Source organism: Cebus imitator, unplaced genomic scaffold, assembly GCF_001604975.1.
Source record: "Cebus imitator isolate Cc_AM_T3 unplaced genomic scaffold, Cebus_imitator-1.0 Scaffold187, whole genome shotgun sequence".
Taxonomy (NCBI): domain Eukaryota; kingdom Metazoa; phylum Chordata; class Mammalia; order Primates; family Cebidae; genus Cebus; species Cebus imitator.
Genome location: NW_016107502.1, coordinates 1583495 through 1602316, shown reverse-complemented (window position 1 = coordinate 1602316; position 18822 = coordinate 1583495). Strand labels below are relative to the sequence as shown.

The 18822-nt window shown below is 37.9% G+C and overlaps 1 protein-coding gene across 1 annotated transcript in view; it reads right to left on the bottom strand.

The window, feature by feature from the left end:
• Window positions 1–14700: 14700 nt before the first annotated feature.
• The window catches only part of TIGAR (TP53 induced glycolysis regulatory phosphatase), a 26521-nt gene continuing 22399 nt past the window's right edge, over window positions 14701–18822 (bottom strand). The window contains exons 4-7 of the mRNA XM_017546078.2: window positions 18369–18446; window positions 16868–16978; window positions 15429–15999; window positions 14701–15071 (exon numbers count right to left, since the gene is read on the bottom strand). Of these exons, the coding sequence (XP_017401567.1) occupies window positions 15568–15999; window positions 16868–16978; window positions 18369–18446 (621 nt within the window). The 3' untranslated portion in view covers window positions 14701–15071; window positions 15429–15567. The remainder of the gene's footprint in view (window positions 15072–15428; window positions 16000–16867; window positions 16979–18368; window positions 18447–18822) is intronic.

Genomic DNA, 18822 nt, shown 5'->3' with positions numbered 1-18822 from the left:
AAAAAAAAAAAAAAAAAAAAAAAAAAAAAAAAAGAATTGGGGAGTAAAAAATATTTGAAGACATAGTGGCTGAAAATTTCTCAAAATTGGTTAAAAATAAGTGTACTAATATAAGAAGCTCAGAAAACTCCAAGCAAGACAAATGCGAAGATCGCAGTTAGGTATACTGCAGTTAAACTGTTAAAAATAAAAGATAAAGAGAAAATCTGAAAGCTGCTGTAGAGAAATGACACTCTGCACATAGAGGAACAGCTATATTAGTGGGGGATTTCTCATCGTAACAATGGAAACCAGAAGACAATGGAATGGCACACTGAAAAAGCTGAAAGAAAATCAAAAGCTACCTTCCTAGAATTACCTGTACAGCAAAAATATCCTTCAAAATTAAGATGGAATAAAAATAGAGAGATTATTGCCATGCTGAAAAGGAGCTACACCAGATGGACATTTAGAATTACGGGAAGAAAACCATCATTAAATGTGTGAATACATTTAAACAATATATATTGTATACCTTCTTCCCTGATTTCACTGACCAGACTGCCTAAGGCAAAAATTCTAACACTGTTTGCAGGTTTTGTAACATATATAGATGTAATACATAGGCAAAACTCCCACATAAAATGGGAGGGGTAAATTGAACAATACGGTTACGAGATTATAACATGGTATGTAAAAATCATACAATATTAACTCTAGACTGTAATAAATTAAGGATGCATATGGTAATCCCTAAAGTGACCACTAAAATAATCACAATAATAATATGCACCTGTAGTCCTAGCTACTCAGGAGGCTGAGGCTAAAGAATCACTTGAGCCTGGGAAGTGGAGGTTGCAGTGAGCTATGATGGTGCCACTGCACTTCAACTTAGCTGACAGAGTGAGACCCTATCTCTAAAAACAAAAAATTTAATAATAATAATAATAATTCAAAGCAGTGTAGGTAAAAAGCCAATAGAGATATTAAAATAGGATACTTTAAAAAATCAATTATTCCAAAAGAAAGAAAAAGAGGAGCAGTAGAACAAAAATCAAATGGGACACACAGAAAAATGATAGACTAAAACAATTAATATCAATAATTACATTAAATATAAATGAGCCAAACACTATAATTCAAGGCAGGAATAACCAAATCGGATTTAAAAAACTCCGAACTATATGTTTTGTACAAAACATACACTTGAAGAAAAGCATGGAAAAATACACAGTAAAAACATTCAATACAAAAAATATGAACTTACTATATTAATTTCATAGAGAATAGGCTTCAAGTTAAGGAATACCGCCATCAATAGAGGAAAAATTCACAATGATAATAAAAAGGCTAATTCATCAGGAAGACATAAAAATCATAACGGTTCATGTTCCTAAAAACAAAGCAATAAAATACATGAAGAAAAGTAACAAAACTGAAAAAATAGACAAGTCCAAATCTTAGTTAGAAATGTAAACACCCCTCTCTCAATAATTGATTAAGCAAATTCACAAAAGATTAGTAAGGATATAGATATCTGAACATTATTAACTAACTTCATTTAGTTGACATGTTTAGACCACTAAATCCAACAAGTACAGAATACATTCTCTTTCTGTTTACAAATTAAACATCCATCAAAATAGATCATATGCTTGGCTAAGAAGTCTCAATTAACTAAAAATTTCAAAATCTTACAGAATAGTCTCTCCTGCCATTTAATTGAAAATTACCAAGTTGTTTTAAAAAGTCCCCAAATATTTTGAGTCAAATAGCACATTCATAAATAAAACAGGAATCAAAGAGCAAATCAAAAATAAAGTTAGAAAGTACATCTAATTAAATGACAATAAAAATATAACATAGCAAAATTTGTGGTACACAGCTAAAGCAGTGCTTAGAAAAATTCTATATTTTAAAAGCTTCTATATAAAAAGAGAGAAGGTTAAAATCAATCTAAGATTATTCAATAAGACTCTAGGAGGACATAAAGGCAAATTAGGTCCAAAATAAGTAGACAGAGGAAGAACGAACAGAAATCAGTGAATTAGAAAAGAGACAACAGAAAGATTGGCTTCAAGAAAAAAATTAATAGAACTGAAAAATTATTTGCCAAGAATATGAAGGAAAAGAGAAAATACAAAATACGAATATGAAAAATCACAGAGGGGGCCGGGTGCAGAGGCTCATGCCTGTAAATCCCAGCACTTTGAGAGGCTGAGGCAGGTGGATCAGCCACGAATTCGAGATCAACCTGGTCTCCACTAAACCCTGTCTCACCTAAAAATACAAAATTAGCCGGGAGTGGTGTTGGGCGCCTGTGGTCTCAGCTACTTGGGAGGCTGAGACAGGTGAATCACTTGAACCAGGAAGGCAGAGGTACAGTGCACTGAGATCGTGCCACTGCACTCCAGCCTGGGCAACAGAGTGAGACTACATCTCAAAAATACATAAACAAATAAATAAATAAATAAATAAATTTTAAATTCAAACCGAAAAATAATGGAAGGGCTATCATGAAAGAAATTAAAAAGACAGTAAGTGAACATTAAAAATAATTTTGTGCCAATAACTTTCATAACTTCAATGAAAGAGAAAAATTACTTGAAAAATCTACACTTATAAAAACTGGCACAAGATGACACAGAAAATCTGAATGCCTTCCATTTTAGAAGTTAAATAATTATCCAAAAATTCCCATGAAGAAACCTCCAGATTCACATCGTTTCCCTAGCGAATTCTACTAAACATTTCAACCATACCTACCCAAACTTTTCCAGAGCAGTATCCCCCATTAACTTGTTTTACAATGACAAAATATCTTGGACTTCAAAATGTGGCAAAGAAAAAAAAAAACCAACCAACTACAAATACACAATCTTTGTGACCATAGATACAAAAATCTTTGACAAAATATAGCAAACCAAATCTGAAAATATATAAAATTTTTAATAATACAAGTTTAGTTTATTCCAGGTAGTATGAAAGACTGATTTTACATTTTTTAAAAAAATGTAATCCAAGATATTAACAAAGAAGAAAAATAATATCAGTTCAGTAGACACAGGAAAAATTAGACAAAGTTTAATATCCATTTATGACAAAAACGCTCAGCAAACTAGGAATGTAAGAGAACTTCTTCCACCTGATAAAATGCATCTATGAAAAACCTACAGCTACCATCATATCTTAAGACAGATTCACAACCTGACCTGAGATTAGGAATAAGCAAAAATGTATTCTTTCATTATGGATTGAGTATCCCTTTTCTGAAATGCTTGGGACCAAAAGTGTTTTAAATTTTTTAATGAGATATTCTTGGGGATACAATCCAAGTCTAAACATAAAATTATATAGCCCGAAGGTAATTTTTTATAATATTCTGAATAATTTTGTTCATGAAACAAAGTTTGTATACATTAAACCATCAGAAAGCAAAGGTATCACTATCTCATGTCAGTACTCAAAAGTTTTGAATTTTGGAGCATTAGGATTTCAAACTTTTAATTTAGGGATGCTCAACTTGTACTTTTATAATTCTGCTGGAGGTCTTAGGAAGTACAATAAGGCAAGAAACAAATGACATACAAATATAAAAATGTGTCTACTTTGAGATGACATGATTGTCTATGTGGAAAGCCCTAGGGAATCCACAAAGCAATTACTAGAACTAAAGCTAAAAATAGTATGTAAATTTAGCTACACACACACACTCACACACACACACACGCACACACACACAATTATATACCATCAGCAAACACTGGAAAGTAAAATTTTAAATTAAAATGTGAAAATTCAATTTATAACAGTCATAAACATAAAATAAGAACAGACAAAAACATAAGATAATTTGGGACACACTTAATATAATACATAAATATTAAAAAACACTGACGAGAAAAATAAGTATATGGAGCGATATACTATACTGATTTGGAGGACTCAATATTGTTAAAATGTCAATTATTCCACAAGTACAGTCTCAGCAGGCTTTTTAAAATAGAAATAGGCAAGCCAACTTAAAAATGTTTATGGAACAAGGTGATCTAGCTATACTACATGTGTATAAAACAACCTCACTGGGGTGGCGGAGAAGGTGCTGACTGATCTAAGAAAATGTGGAAATGAGCGAAGTCTGCGAGTCTAAAGGCAAAATGAACTGCACATAAGCAGTACATTGATGAATACAGATGGTCACGTATAGAAATATTTATAGCTATGTATACATACATGGATTAGTATACACACATATATCTCCTTGTCCTGTCAGCTGAGAGGACCTAAAGAAACAGAACCTCAATAGTGACGAGCATGTCTAGCTCCCAGATCTTGGTTTTTGATGCCATTCTCTAATGAAAGGAACCACAGTGCCTTGAAGAAATGGCTGGTTCTAGGAAAGGAGCATGAAATATGCAAGAGGAGCCTGGAGTGTCTAGTACTGACAGAAACTGCAACTGTGTTTAAACAACAGTAACATCAATAAAAACAGCCAAGTTGACGGGAATGTTTCAAAGGAACACGAGCCAACTGAAAGAGCTTCCAATGGCTAAAGCTGGAGCAATTTGAGAAACAACAACAACAAAAGTAGCATGGGATTATAACCCAAAGTAGAAATAACTATTCACAAGTCCAAAATGATATAAATAAATGATTGGGTAAATAAATACATAAATAAGGTAATAAGGAAAAAAAAACTTCCATGAAGAATTCCAAATAACTTGTAGATACTCCATCCTCAGAAAGAAGGATCATAAATCCCTACTCCCTGTGTGCACAGTGACTTCCTGACTTTCTTCCACAAGTATGGTATGAAAAGAGAAAAAAAAGAATAGCTTTGCAATGGAGAAACCTGACAAACACTACTTTAGCCAAGTGATCAGAGTCAACATCAACAATCAAATGAAGCAAGTCATATTTATAGCATCTGCCCTTGATATGATGTAATGAAAATGGAACTTTACTTTGCAATATCCTCAGTCTTCGCCAGGCCCAGTGGCTCAGGCCAGGCGCAGTGGCTCACGCCTGTAATTCCAACACTTTGGGAGGCCGAGGTGGGTGGATCACAAGCTCAGGAGTTCAAGACCTGCCTGACCAACATGGTGAAACTCCATCTCTACTAAAAATACAAAAATCAGCTGGTCATGGTGGCACATGCCTGTAAACCCAGCTACTCAGGAGGCTGAGGCAGGAGAATCGCTTGAACCCCAGAGGCAGAGGTTGCAGTGAGCCGAAATTGTGCCACTGCCCTCCAGCCTGGGCGACAGAGTGAGACTGTCTCAAAAAACAAAACAACAAAAAAAACAAAAACAAAAACAAAACAAAACAAAATCCCAGTCTAATCATGAGAAAAATAGCAGACAAATTCCAACAGAGAGGCACCCTACAAAATACCTGACCAACACTTTCCAAACTGCGACGGTCATTAAACAACAAAGAACGTCTGAGAAACTGTTACAGCCAAGAGAAGTCCAAGCACAGAAGGACAAATACTGCATAATCTTGCTCATATGTAGGAGCTAACAAAGTTGATCCAACAGAAGGAAAAAGTAGAATCGTGGTTATCATGGGCTGGAAAGAGGAGGAAAAGGGAGATGTGGCGAGGCTGATTAATGGGCCCCAAATCATAGAGAGAAGGAATAAGTTCTAGTGTTTTGTCTTTGTTTTTTGAGATGGAGTTTCACTCTGTGGCCCAGGCTGGAGTGTAGTGGTGTGATCTCAGCTCACTGCAACCTCCATCCCGCTGGGTTCAAGCAAGTCTCCTCTTTCAGCCTCCTGAGTAGCTGAGAATGCAGGTGCACACCACCATGCCCAGCTAATTTTTTGTATTTTTAGTAGAGTCAGAGTTTCACCATGTTGGTCAGGTCAGTCTCGACGTCCTGACCTTGTGGTCCACCCACCTTGGCCTCCCAAAGTGCCAGGATTATAGGTGTGAGCCACCACGCCCAGCCAAGTTCTAGTGTTCTATCACACCGTATGGTAACTATGATTAGCAATAATTAATTGCACATTTTCAAATAGCTAGAAAAGAGGATTTTGAATATTCCCAACACAAAGAAATGAGCAACGTTTGAGGTGATGTATATGCCAATTACCCTAATTTGATCATTATATATTGTATACATTTAATAAAATATCACTCTATACCCCATACATATGTACAATTATGTGTCAATTTTCTTTTTTGAGACGGAGTCTCACTCTGTCGCCAGGCTGGAGTGCTGCAGCACAATCTTGGCTCACTGCAACCTCCGTCTCCTGAGTTCATTCTCCTGCCTCAGCCTCCCAGGTAGCTGGAACTACAGGCACATGCCACCACACCCATACAACAATTTTTGTATTTTTAGTAGAGACGGGATTTTGCCATGTTGGCCAGGATGGTCTTGATCTCTTGACCTCGTGATCCACCCACCTTGGTCTCCCAAAGTGCTGAGATTACAGAAGTGAGCCACAATGCCCGGCCAATTATGTGTCAATTTTTTTTTTAAAAGCAAGGGTAGTTGCACAATATGAATGTACTTAATGCCATGGAACTACTAAAAACAGTTGATTTGGTAAATTTTGTTATGTATATTTTCCACATTGAAAAAGCAAGGGTAATGAAATGTATATGTACACACACACACACACAAGTAGCCTAAGAAGACATGACAGCTAAATGTAATGTGGTATCCTGGATGGGATTCTGGAATAGAAACATGCCATTAGGTAAAAACTAAGGAAATCTCTAAATAAACTATGGACTTTGGTTAATAATGTAACAATATCAGTTCGTTAACATGTTAACAACAGAGGACACTGGATACAGGTGTATGGGAATTCTGCATATTGTTTCAATTTTTCTATAAATCTAAAAAAAAAAACTGTTCTAAAAAAGTCTATTTTTAAAAACTTATGTGGAAATACAAAGACCTACAATGGGCCAAAACAACAATGATCCTGAAAAAGAAAAAGCACTCAGGCGACTTATACACTTAATTTCAAGACTTCTATAAATGTAGAATAATCAGGACACTGTGTTATTTGCATACAGATAGACAAAAAGACAGATGGAATAAAATAAGGAGCCCAGCAATACACTAACACTTACATAATAAATTGAATTATGACAAAATAACCAAATAAATTCAGGGGGAAAGTGTTTTCAACAAATCCTGATAGAACAATTTGATATCCAGCTAAATAACCATAAGCCTCAACCTGCTACCTCATTCCACACACAAAAATTCCACCCAGATCAAGACCTAAATATAACTTATAAATTACAAATCTTCTAGAAGTAAACAGAAAGTCTCCATGACCAGGGGATAGACAAAAATGTCTTAGACAAAGAAAACAATAATCATAAAACAAACACCATGGTAAATCCATCTTATGAAAATCAACAACTTAAAAAAACTGATAAATGGTAGAATAAAATTATATTTTACAATATATAAACTGGAATAAAATTACATATAATACATGCAGACACACACACGCACACGCACACACACATGCACGCACGCACACACACACAGAGCTGACAAAGAACTTGTATACCCAAAACACATAAAGAACTCCTAGAACTCAAAAAAAAGAAGATGACATAATTTTTTTTTAATGGATAAGATTTTAATACACATTTCACAAAGAAAGCTGAATGATCAGTAAGTACTGTACATTAAAAAGTGTTCCATATCATCTGTTAAAAGTTAAAATTGCAGTGATATACTACCATACAACAGTCAGAATGGCTAAAATTTAAAAAACCAATAATATAAAATGTTGACAAGGATGTGAATCACCTAGAACTCATTATTGATAAGCATGAAATGGTATAATCACTATGGAAAAACAGCTGGAAAGTTTCTTATAAAACTAAATAGACACGAACACATACCCTATAACTCAGAAATTCCACTCCTAGATTATTGACCCCAGAGAAATGAAAACATGTCCACAAAAAGACTTGTAAAAATATTTATAGTAGCTTTATTCATAATAGCTCCAAACTAGAAATGGTCCTTGTATTCATCAATAGAATAATAAACAAACTGTAATATATTTATGCATTGCAATTCAATGCAGTAATATTTTAAAAAGGCACAACTAGCAATGAGCACCCCAGCACCCAGATCTTGGTTTCTAAATACCACATATACCACAGATCTTTCATTTCATTTCCAAATAACCAGGGCTCTTTGGAGAAAAAGCCGACTGGGGCTAGGGTTGGGAAGGAGTAAGTCTGGAGCATATTGTTAATACCAGAAAGAAAGTAAAGAATGATGAGATTATGTCAACAGAACGTAAGAGCCAGCCTGAAAGGGTTCCCACAGGACAAATTTGGGACTGTGTAAGCATAAACTAATAAAGGTACTGTATTATAAACCCCCGAATAAGAATTTCTGAGTTCATACTGACATAAATAAGTAGGGAAGAAGGGAAAGCTCTCTTAGTACAGAATGCCAACTAATCAATATAGAAACAAAAGTAGAGTCATGGTGTGAGTTGGTTAAAAAAAAAAAGTCAGAAAATAAACAATGAGGGTTAAAAGAGTAGTTGCAAGTTGAATGAGGAATCAGACATACAGTAACTTTACAGTGAACAGCTTGGTGATAGAACATCCGGTGCCTCTTGACATGGTCCAAGGACACATCCTTTCTGGGGTGCTTCTGAGAAAAGTATGTGATTCAAATCTAATAATGACAATATGTCAGGAAAGAAATACAAGAATTCACCTATTTTTTTAAAAAGTAACAAGATCAAGAAAGACAAGGTTCAACTGGTTACATATGGTGGGAGAAAAAAGAAGGGCAAAGGAAGGCGAAGGATTATATGGAAGGACATGAAGAAACGTGGCAACTAAATGCAACGCACAGTCCTGGATTGATTGGATTCTTGACTCAGAGGGGAAAAAAAAGCCACAGGTATATCAACAAAATAATTGACAGAATTTAAATATGGTCTATGGATTAGCTAATAGGTGATATCAATGTCAAATTTCCTGACTCTGATATTTAGTTTGGGTTATATATAAGAACATCCTTGATCTTAGGAAACACACATTGAAATTTTGTAGGGGAAGAGTAGGAGGACTCAAAGTTACTCTTCAATGTTTCAGGAGAAAGCAGAGGGAGAGAAAAAAATGGCAAAGTGGGACAACATGTAAGCAAGTGGTGAATGAGTTTGAAGAGTACACAGCCGTTCCTTCTACTATTCTTGCAACTTTTCTGTAGGTTTGATAAATCTGAAATAAAAGATTACCAAAACACATGCACATGCACATTACTGTCATTATTCTCTAATATGAGGATACAGTAGCTCAGTGATTTTAAGACACTTGCTTAGCCACAAAATTACTAAGAATCAAGCCTTGAACTTGAATCCAGGCCTTCTGACTATAGATCTTTCCAGTGTCCCTGCCCTGTCATTAATCAATAAACATATCACCTCCTTAGGTCATAGTGCTGAACGATGAACCAGGTGATTGAGAACTGGGTGAGGGTGGGAGGCGAGAATCCTAAGTTTTTAAAGCACTGGTAGTTAAATGTCATGATGACCTACTTGGTCATCTTGCTTGGAGACAAAGGAACTGACATATACTTCAATCTGAAAGTTGTAATTCCAAATTGATGGGGCCCAAAGAAAGAGGAGTAAAAGGCAGCATTTCCGTAAAACAAGGACGTGTTCTAGGAGCCCTATTCAATTTCCAGACTGGTGTGTGCTGCGACTGATAGCAGGTACTCAGCCCAGCACCACTGCTCTCTACTAAACATGTCTTCCTTTGCACCTCCTGTGTCTGTGCTTAACAGCACTGATAATATGCCCAGCCATATTCACCTAGGATGATCTATTTCAACTAAGTTGTGACTGACCTTAGTATAGTGGAGACATATAATAGAACCATTTAACTTACACAAATTCAACTACTTGTAAATGTAAATAAATATACAAGTATATATAAGCATATTTACTTAAGTGATATGGCCAAATATTGCACTTCCTGCATAAGCCTAAGCCATGGAATGAGTGTCAGATGCACTGTTCTCTCAGGGATATCTTACTTTATGTGCTTCCCCTAATATGAGCATGTCTTTGCTGACGATGACATAGCATTTAGAGAAATTAGAATAAAGATGCTAGCTAAAACAGGTTTTTAGTTAAAAAGCAATAAATGAGAAGCCAGGTGCAGTGGCTCACGCCTGTAATCCCAGCGCTTTGGGAGGTCGAGGCAGGCAGATCACGAGGTAAGGAGTTGAAGACCAGCCTGACCAACATGGTGAAACCCCATGTCTACTAAAAATACAAAAAATTGGGGCCTGGTGTGGTGGCCCATGCCTGTAATCCCAGCACTTTGGAAGGCCGAGGCGGGTGGATCACAAGGTCAAGAGATCGAGACCATCCTGGTCAACAAGGTGAAACCCTGTCTCTACTAAAAAATACAAAAATTAACTGGGCATGGTGGTGTGCGCCTGTAGTCCCAGCTACTCGGGAGGCTGAGGCAGGAGAATTGCTTGAACTGGGGAGGCGGAGGTTGCAGTAAGCCGAGCTCGTGCCACTGCACTCCAGCCTGGTGCCTGGTGACAGAGTGAGACTTGGTCTCAAAAAACAAAAACAAAAAATTAGCCGGGCATAGTGGCACACACCTGTAATCCCAGCTACTCAGGAGGCTGAGGCAGGACAATTGCTTGAACCTGGGAGACAGAGGTTGCAGTGAGCTGAGACGTGCCACTGCACACCAGCCTGGGCAACAGAGCTAGACTCCATCTCAGAAAAACAAAACAAAAACAAAAAGCAATAAATGAGAATCCTCATCCAAAAATGGAGATGAATAGCAGGTGGGTGAGGAGTAGGAAGGACAGGAAAATAAGAGGCAGATGAATGGGAGCCATGGTTTCGACTCCGGGTGCCAGGGAGCCTAAGCAACAGGCTGTGCTTGAAGCTGTGAGCCTGGAGTGAAGCTTCAATCTGCCAGGCCTTGGACTAGACCTAACAGAAACGGGCAAGGCAAGGGGGGAGAGGTGAGTGGGTGGAACATCGAGGATTTTTAGGACAGTGAAAATACTCGCATGATACTCTAATGGTAGAATACATATCTCCATACATTTGTCCAAACCCACAGATCATGTAATACCAAGACTGAACCCAAATGTAAACTATGGATTTCAGGAGATGGTGATGCGTCAATGTGGGCTCATAAATGGTAACAGATGCACTAGTCTGGCGGGGGATGTTGACAGTGGGAGAAGCTATGCAGGTGTGGGAGCAGGGGATAGATGGGAAATCTCTGTACCTTTCTCTCACTTTTGCTGGGAAACTGAAGTTTCTCTTAAAAAAAAAAAAAAAGTCTCTTAAAAAATTTGGTAAAAAAACAACAAAAACTAGGGAAAATATTACAAATAAAACTTCATTGGATAAAAGACCCAGACAAAATGAGAGATCTGTGACATTCATAGATGGGAGGATGACAAATCCTAAGCTAACCTAAAAATTGAATGTCCAGGCTCTTAGCCATTGGAGGCACTCTGGCCTCGTCCCTGCCAACATCCCTGGCCTTGCTTCTTCAAATGACCTGAGAGCCAGGGCACCATCTTCCCTGCCTCATCCCCTACAGCCTGCTGTCCACATTGCAAGCAGGGTGGTCCTACTGAAACATCTGATCACATCACTTTGCCCAAACTGGCCTGTCCTCCCATCACTCTCCCATCCCCCTTGCTCAAAGGAGTCAAGCCTGATCCTTCCTCAGGGCCTCTGAACTCTACTCCTTCCATGCTGCTCCTCTCCTCAGAGTGGCAGATCTTACTTCCTTCAGTACTGACATCATCTAGAGTCCTCCTTGCCCACTCTGGATGAAGCAGCATTTCTCCTGGCAGCCTCCATCCCCCTTACTCTGCCTATTTTGCTCAACTGCACGGACCACAGTATGAGCCAACACAGTCTTCTCTGACAGAACAAAAGTTCTACAAGGATAAAGACTTTGTTTTTGGTTCATTGCTATATATTCATAGCTTTATTATAGTTCTAATAGTTCTTAAAATAGCCTGGCATCTGTGTGCCATGCTCAAAAAATACGTATTGAATAACTGCATAAATGATGCACTGAATGTGTATTGAATATGTATTGAATAACTAAATAAATGCATGTGATTCCAATAAAATTTGTAACAGAATTTTTCTGGAAATTGACCAATTGATTCCAAAATTTATATGGAATAAAAGTGTACCAAAAGTTAAGACAACTTTAAAAATGAACAAGGCAAACTATCCACCCTTCAAGATACTCAGCTGCGAAGCCACAGTAACTAAGTATGACACTGATATGAGAATACATAGATAAATCAGAACAGAATCCACAGACTCCAGTAAATGAGGGTGTGTAAGGCCTGAGAGCACATATCACAAGCCAATTGGGAAAGAACAGTCTTTATCATGCTGTTGGGATAACTGTTTCAACCACGTGGAAAAAAAAAAAAAAAAAAAAACCCATAAAATTAAATTCTTACCTTATACTATAAAAAACAAATTTCAGATAATTTCAAGATTCGACATTCAGTTCTCAAAAACTATAAAGAGAGATTGCTGTATGACCTCACGGTAGAAAAGTCTTCTCAAAGATACACACCAAAAAAATTCATAAAGGATAAAATATATTAGTTTATCTTAAAAATTAAGAACACATTAAATATGCATCGTAGGCTAGGCAAAGTGGCTCATGCCCATAGTCCCATCACTTTGGAAGGTCAAGGCAGGTGGATCACCTGAAGTCAGGAGTTCAAGACCAGCCTGGCTAACATGGAGAAACCCCGTCTCTACTAAAACTATTAAAAAAAAAAAAAAAAAGCCAGGCGTGGTGGCGCGTGCCTGTAGTCCCAGCTACTCAGGAGGCTGAGGCACAAGAATTGCTTGAACCCGGGAGGCAGAGGATACAGTGAGCCAAGATCACGCCATTGCACTCCAGCCTGGGAAGCAGAGAGACTCTGTCTCAAAAAAAGAAGAAAAGAAAAAAACTGAATATACCTAAATACTCACTAATAGAATAAACAAAAATGTGCTATATTTAATAGAATACAGAGCTTATAATTAACTAGATCTATATATATCAACAGAGACAGTGCCTCCAAGACATAAGTAAAAATAAAGAACACAGATGGCTGGACATTTATTTTTAAAGCACCAAAACAATACCATCTTCTTCCAGACACTAGGTGAAAATATAAGGAACAGATGAACATGTACAGAGACTCACTGCAGTGGCTGCCTCTGGAGGGAACAAGACTGCGACAGCTGGTTAAAGGGAACTCTACTTACGTTTTATGTTTTATTTATGTTTTGTTTCTTTAAAAAAAAAATGGGGCCAGGCGTGGTGGTTCATGCCTATAATCTCAGTACTTTGGAAGGCTGAGGCGGGTGGATCACCTGAGGTTGGGAGTTTGAGACCAGCCTGACCAACATGGAGAAACCCCATCTCTACTAAAAATACAAAAAAATTAGCCGGGCATGGTGGTGCATGCCTATAATCCCAGTGACTCGGGAGCTGAGGCAGGACAATCGCTTGAACCCAGGAGGCAGAGATTGTGGTAAGCCGAGGTCGTGCCATTACACTCCAACCTGGGCAACAAGAGCAAAATCTCAGTCTCAAAAAGAAAGGAAGAAAGGTGACTTCAGTGTGGTGGAAATGGAGACAGTTGTCTGTCCTTTTTGCTTATTTTTCAAATTTTTGTGTATACTTCCTCTGATGCTCAAATAGGTGCTCTGTTTCAATACTGGTAGAAAACTGGTAGTACGACACACACTGAGAACAGTATATTACTGAATTTTACATAAGATTTAAATGTCAAATTTTGACTATTTGTGATTATAGCCTTAACTGACAACTTGAGTATTAATCCTCTTTAAAGTTGAGACTCACCGCATTTAGGAACATGGTGACTTAAAGGCGAACTACATGTAAAACAGTTTCTTCATTTAGATAAAGATTTCTGAAAGACCATCTTATGTATAAAATTAAGTTAATCAAAATCCCTTTTCTCCAGTGCCATCTGGTGGAAAGAAGACGCAACCTCACCTGTACCTTCAGAGCACCATTCTATTTTTTTTTTTTTTTTTTACCCTGAGATTCAGTCTTGCTCTGTTACCCGGGTTGGAGTGCAATGGCTCAATCTCATCTCACTGCAACCTCCATCTCCAGGCCTCAAGTGATTCTCCTGCCTCAGCCTCCTGAGTAATTGGGATTACAGGTGCCCACCACCACGTACAGCTAATTTTTCTATTTTTAGTAGAGACAGGGTTTCACTATGTTGGCCAGGCTGGTCTTGAACTGCCGACTTTGTGATCTGCCTGCAAGTGCTGGGATTACAGGTATCAGTCACTGCACCTGGCCCAGAGTACCATTCTTTACAAAAAAGCTCCTTCTTTTATTCTGAGATTGCCGTGTAGTGTACTGTTAACTGTTTACTTTCTTTCCAGCCTTCCTCAAACTGGAAATTCTTCAGCCTACAGGTTAGATAAGAAGCAAGGGGATATTCTTCATTTTTTTGGCTTTCCTGGTTTCCACTGACTTGACTTTTGCAAGGTATTGTTTAGAAAAGGCTGTTCTTTTACCCTCTGCTCCAAGATTCCTTCTTTACTGTATTTAAATCAAATGATGGTTTTAACTTCTTCCCCCCAGACCATTCTGCAACCGTAATCTGCATTCATCTACATTTCAAGCCCTCTAGAATAAAAAATTCCAACACTTAATTTATATGTAAAACATGTTAGTGTTATTTTGCTTTATATAAACTTATAAGGAATTTTTATTTAAAGGATTTTAAAAATATAATAGTCAATATAAATATGTATTGGGAATTATAAACAGTTCTTTCTTCCAAGCACTAGATGAGATACTAAAAAACATACAGTATCTTACTCGTAGCCATTAAAATGGGCTAAAATAAAAAGAAACCATTGTAACAAGGTTACTAATCCCTAACTTTCAATACTGAGTTCCTTCATCATCCACGTGCAGTCCAGAGTTGACACTTAGCAGGGTGGTAAAATTACTTTGGAAAATGCCAACTGTACTTCAACAAGATAAGTTAATTCTATCTGGTTGTTCATTAAAGTTTTATGTGGCGGCCGGGCACGGTGGCTCAAGCCTGTAATCCCAGCACTTTGGGAGGCCAAGGTGGGTGGATCACGAGGTCAAGAGATCGAGACCATCCTGGTCAACATGGTAAAACCCCGTCTCCACTAAAAATACAAAACATTAGCTGGGCATGGTGGTACGTGCCTATAATCCCAGCTACTCAGGAGGCTGAGGCAGGAGAATTGCCTGAACCCAGGAGGCGGAGGTTGCNTGAGGCAGGAGAATTGCCTGAACCCAGGAGGCGGAGGTTGCGGTGAGCCAAGATCGTGCCATTGCACTCCAGCCTGGGCAACATGAGTGAAACTCTGTCTCAAAAAAAAAAAAAAAAAAAAAGTTTTATGTGGCTATGATTCGACCTGAGCTTTATAATTTGCTTTTAACTGTTTCCAAATCAGTACTAGCAGAGGAGAGAAGTAAATAAAGCCAATGGCACTCCCTTCAGAGGCTCAAAATGGTTGGATTTTGATGCAGATTTAATCTTAGCGAGTTTCGGTCAGTCCATTTAGATGATCCTGTAGGTTCACACAAATACACTGAACCATTGGTTTAACTTCTCTTCCTTCCTCAAAGTTTATGATAAAAACACTCATCCCTGTATTGGGACTGACTGACATAAGTTCGGATCTGCTCAGAGTGGCTGGTAAGAAACACTTAAGGTGAGTCAGAAAATAATCAAACAGGCTTTTCATGAAACCACCGTGACTCACAACTAAGACACTGGCGGCTAATCCTGGAAAGACACTGTCTGAATTAACTTCAGAGCTGCGATTTTCTCCTAAAGGAAATATCTCTGCCAAAGAAGTTTCCAGACAGTTGCTTGGAGATCCTTGGGAAAACCGTTCTTTTTCATCTGCTTCCTTCAGGATTAGTTGACAAAGAAATTCAAAAAAGTCTTTTCCACGCATTTTCACCTACAAGAAAAGAAATAAAAGGTAAAATAAAGTGACATAATAACTTCCTTAAAACGTTGACATAGAACATAACTGACTGGATTTTTTTCTAATACTGAACACCAAGTACTACACAAGCAGAAGAATCTCAATCTACATTTCTATTCATTCAATCAGTAGTCTCACTGACATATGTAAGTATCTACCACATTTCTGGAACTATGAAAGCATGATGGAGACCAAGATGAAGAAGATACAATTCCCAATTCCTAAGTTCAAAGCACTCACTGTCTAGTTAGGGAAATCTACACGTCGACAAAACTCATAAAATAGTGCTAACCAGGAAACTGTCTCTGGCACTTCAGTGCCATTGGAGCAACAGTAGCAACAAATCCTTCCCTCACTAAAGTATTTTCAAGAGTATTTAGGAAGATAAAGATTAAGGAGGTGGGGATGTGTTAGGGGAAATCACCAAATTCAAAGAGAACACTCCAAAGAAATGCAAGCACAGGGATGCCATCATGAACAGAGCTGAGGAGTCAGCAGAGGCTGGAAGACTTCGGGTTTTGAATTATTTCAATTCAAGTGACTTGCCAATTACCCTCTTTAAACTCCACTCCCACCACTAGGCCACTGCTTCACAGTCAAAGGTCTTTTTTAGAAGTACCATCTAATAACACCTTTCCCTAAGTCCATTATCAGTCTGTAATGACAAAGGCAGCTGAACAGTAAATAAGATTTTAAATAGAATAGAATAATTTACTAAGTAAATAATTTAACATGAAAAAGAGAATGAACCAAGCGACTTTCAAACTGCTTAGCTAAAATTCCAAAACACCTAATTTATGAGTCCGATTTCAACCATTCTGACATGGGCAGTGCCTCATACCTGGTCCAGTGTCTCTCCTCCAGGCGGTGTAAAAACAGGGCACTCTTCCCCGGCTGCTTTGGCCATGGCCCTCAGCTCACTCAGGGCTTTGCCTTCTGCAACCCCGTATTTCTGAAATAGTCCAATAGACAACAGTTTCTCAAATGAAATTACAATGTAACAATGAAGCTTATATTTATGGCAAATTTAGAACATTCATCCCAGGAATAAGCAAATCTCCTCCACTTAATTTATTCTATCTCCTCTGAACTGATAAAGAGAATGTACTAGGTAGAGGGCCATGAACCTTAGAAAATATAATTGAAATCTTGAGTTGTACGCCATGTCCAAATGGGTTATTTTAGAATAACTTGCTAAGCTATCTGAAGTAGATGGTGGGGATTTACTGAACAAATAAATAGAGATTTGCACAGATTGTAGGACTAGAGATTAACATATGCAAGGCACCAACTCAGCCACCTCCCATCCACACATTTGATCCCAATGACAGCACTATGAAATAGGTAAATATATCTCCATAGCTATAAGGAAGTTTCAGAGACATGAGAGGTCTATTTCATTAGGAATCAGTAATGTGAGAATTAACATGGCCTCATTATTATTATTATTATTTTTATTTTGAGATGGAGTCTCTGGCTCTGTCACCCAGGCTGGAGTGCAGCTGTGTGATCTCGTTTCACTGCAATCTCCGTCTCCCAGGTTCAAGCGATTCTCCTGCCTCAGCTTCCCGAGTAGCTGGGACTACAGGCACGAGCCACTACGCCCAGCACATTTTTGTATTTGTAGTGGAGACGGGTTTCACCAGGTTGGCCAGGCTGGTCTCGAACTCCTGATCTCAAGTGATCTGTCCACCTCGGCCTCCCAAAGTGCTGGGATTACAGGTGTGAGCTACCATGCCCGGCCAGATGGCACCATTCTTAAGCTATGAAGTTGGAAAATCACAGAGACTAATAATATCAATTGTTGATGTGAAAAAACAAAACTTTCTCCTAGATCATTCAAGGGACTATAAATTGGCACAGGTTTTCTGGAAATCAACTTGGCAATATGTACATAAAAGCCTTAAAATAAAGTACACAGTCACCAATGTCCATTTCTAGAAATATGTAGGTCTGCAATGAATTAACTACAAAGATGTTTATTTTAACATTATTGACATCAGTGGGAATCTAGTGAAAACCTAGCTGTCCATCAGCTGTAGCTAGGTTGCATATATTATGCAATATCCATATTTTTCACCTTTACTTTAAACTTTTCTATACTGGTTAAGTTCTTTTGAGCATACCTTCTTTCATACATTAAGATGCTTATCTCATTTGATTTTAATAATACGATGCTATATATCAGGCTATGTAACAGCGACTGTCATATGGCAGATTCTTAACATGTTTGCTGATTCAAAATCCCTAGCAGAAAGGCATTTAATTTTTAGCCAAGTGACAAACTGAGGTGGCTTACTGATAATTTACGGTGAAGAACAGTATGTAAATAAGTAACTTACCCTTTCCCGAAGTCTTGAATCATACTTTACTGTCATATCTTTGCAAAACTTGCTTTTCTCCAAAATTCCATGCATAGTCTGAAAATCGAGACAATTGTTTCTTTTTTCATAAAAATAATCACCATTCTGGCGGAAACACTGAAATAATCTATGTAATCTTACTGAATAAAAAAGAACTAGAAACAACTTTCCTTTGCAAAAGCTACCTCTCTTCAGACTGCGCATCCATGTCCCTTCATTCCTGATTTACATATTCCCTTCTAACCTATCTTCTAGTTCAGAAGTCAGCACGATCCAGACCATCATCTGCTTTTGTAAATAAAGTATTTTACTGGCCGGGCGCGGTGGCTCAAGCCTGTAATCCCAGCACTTTGGGAGGCCGAGGCGGGTGGATCACGAGGTCAAGAGATCAAGACCATCCCGGCCAACATAGTGAAACCCTGTCTCTACAAAA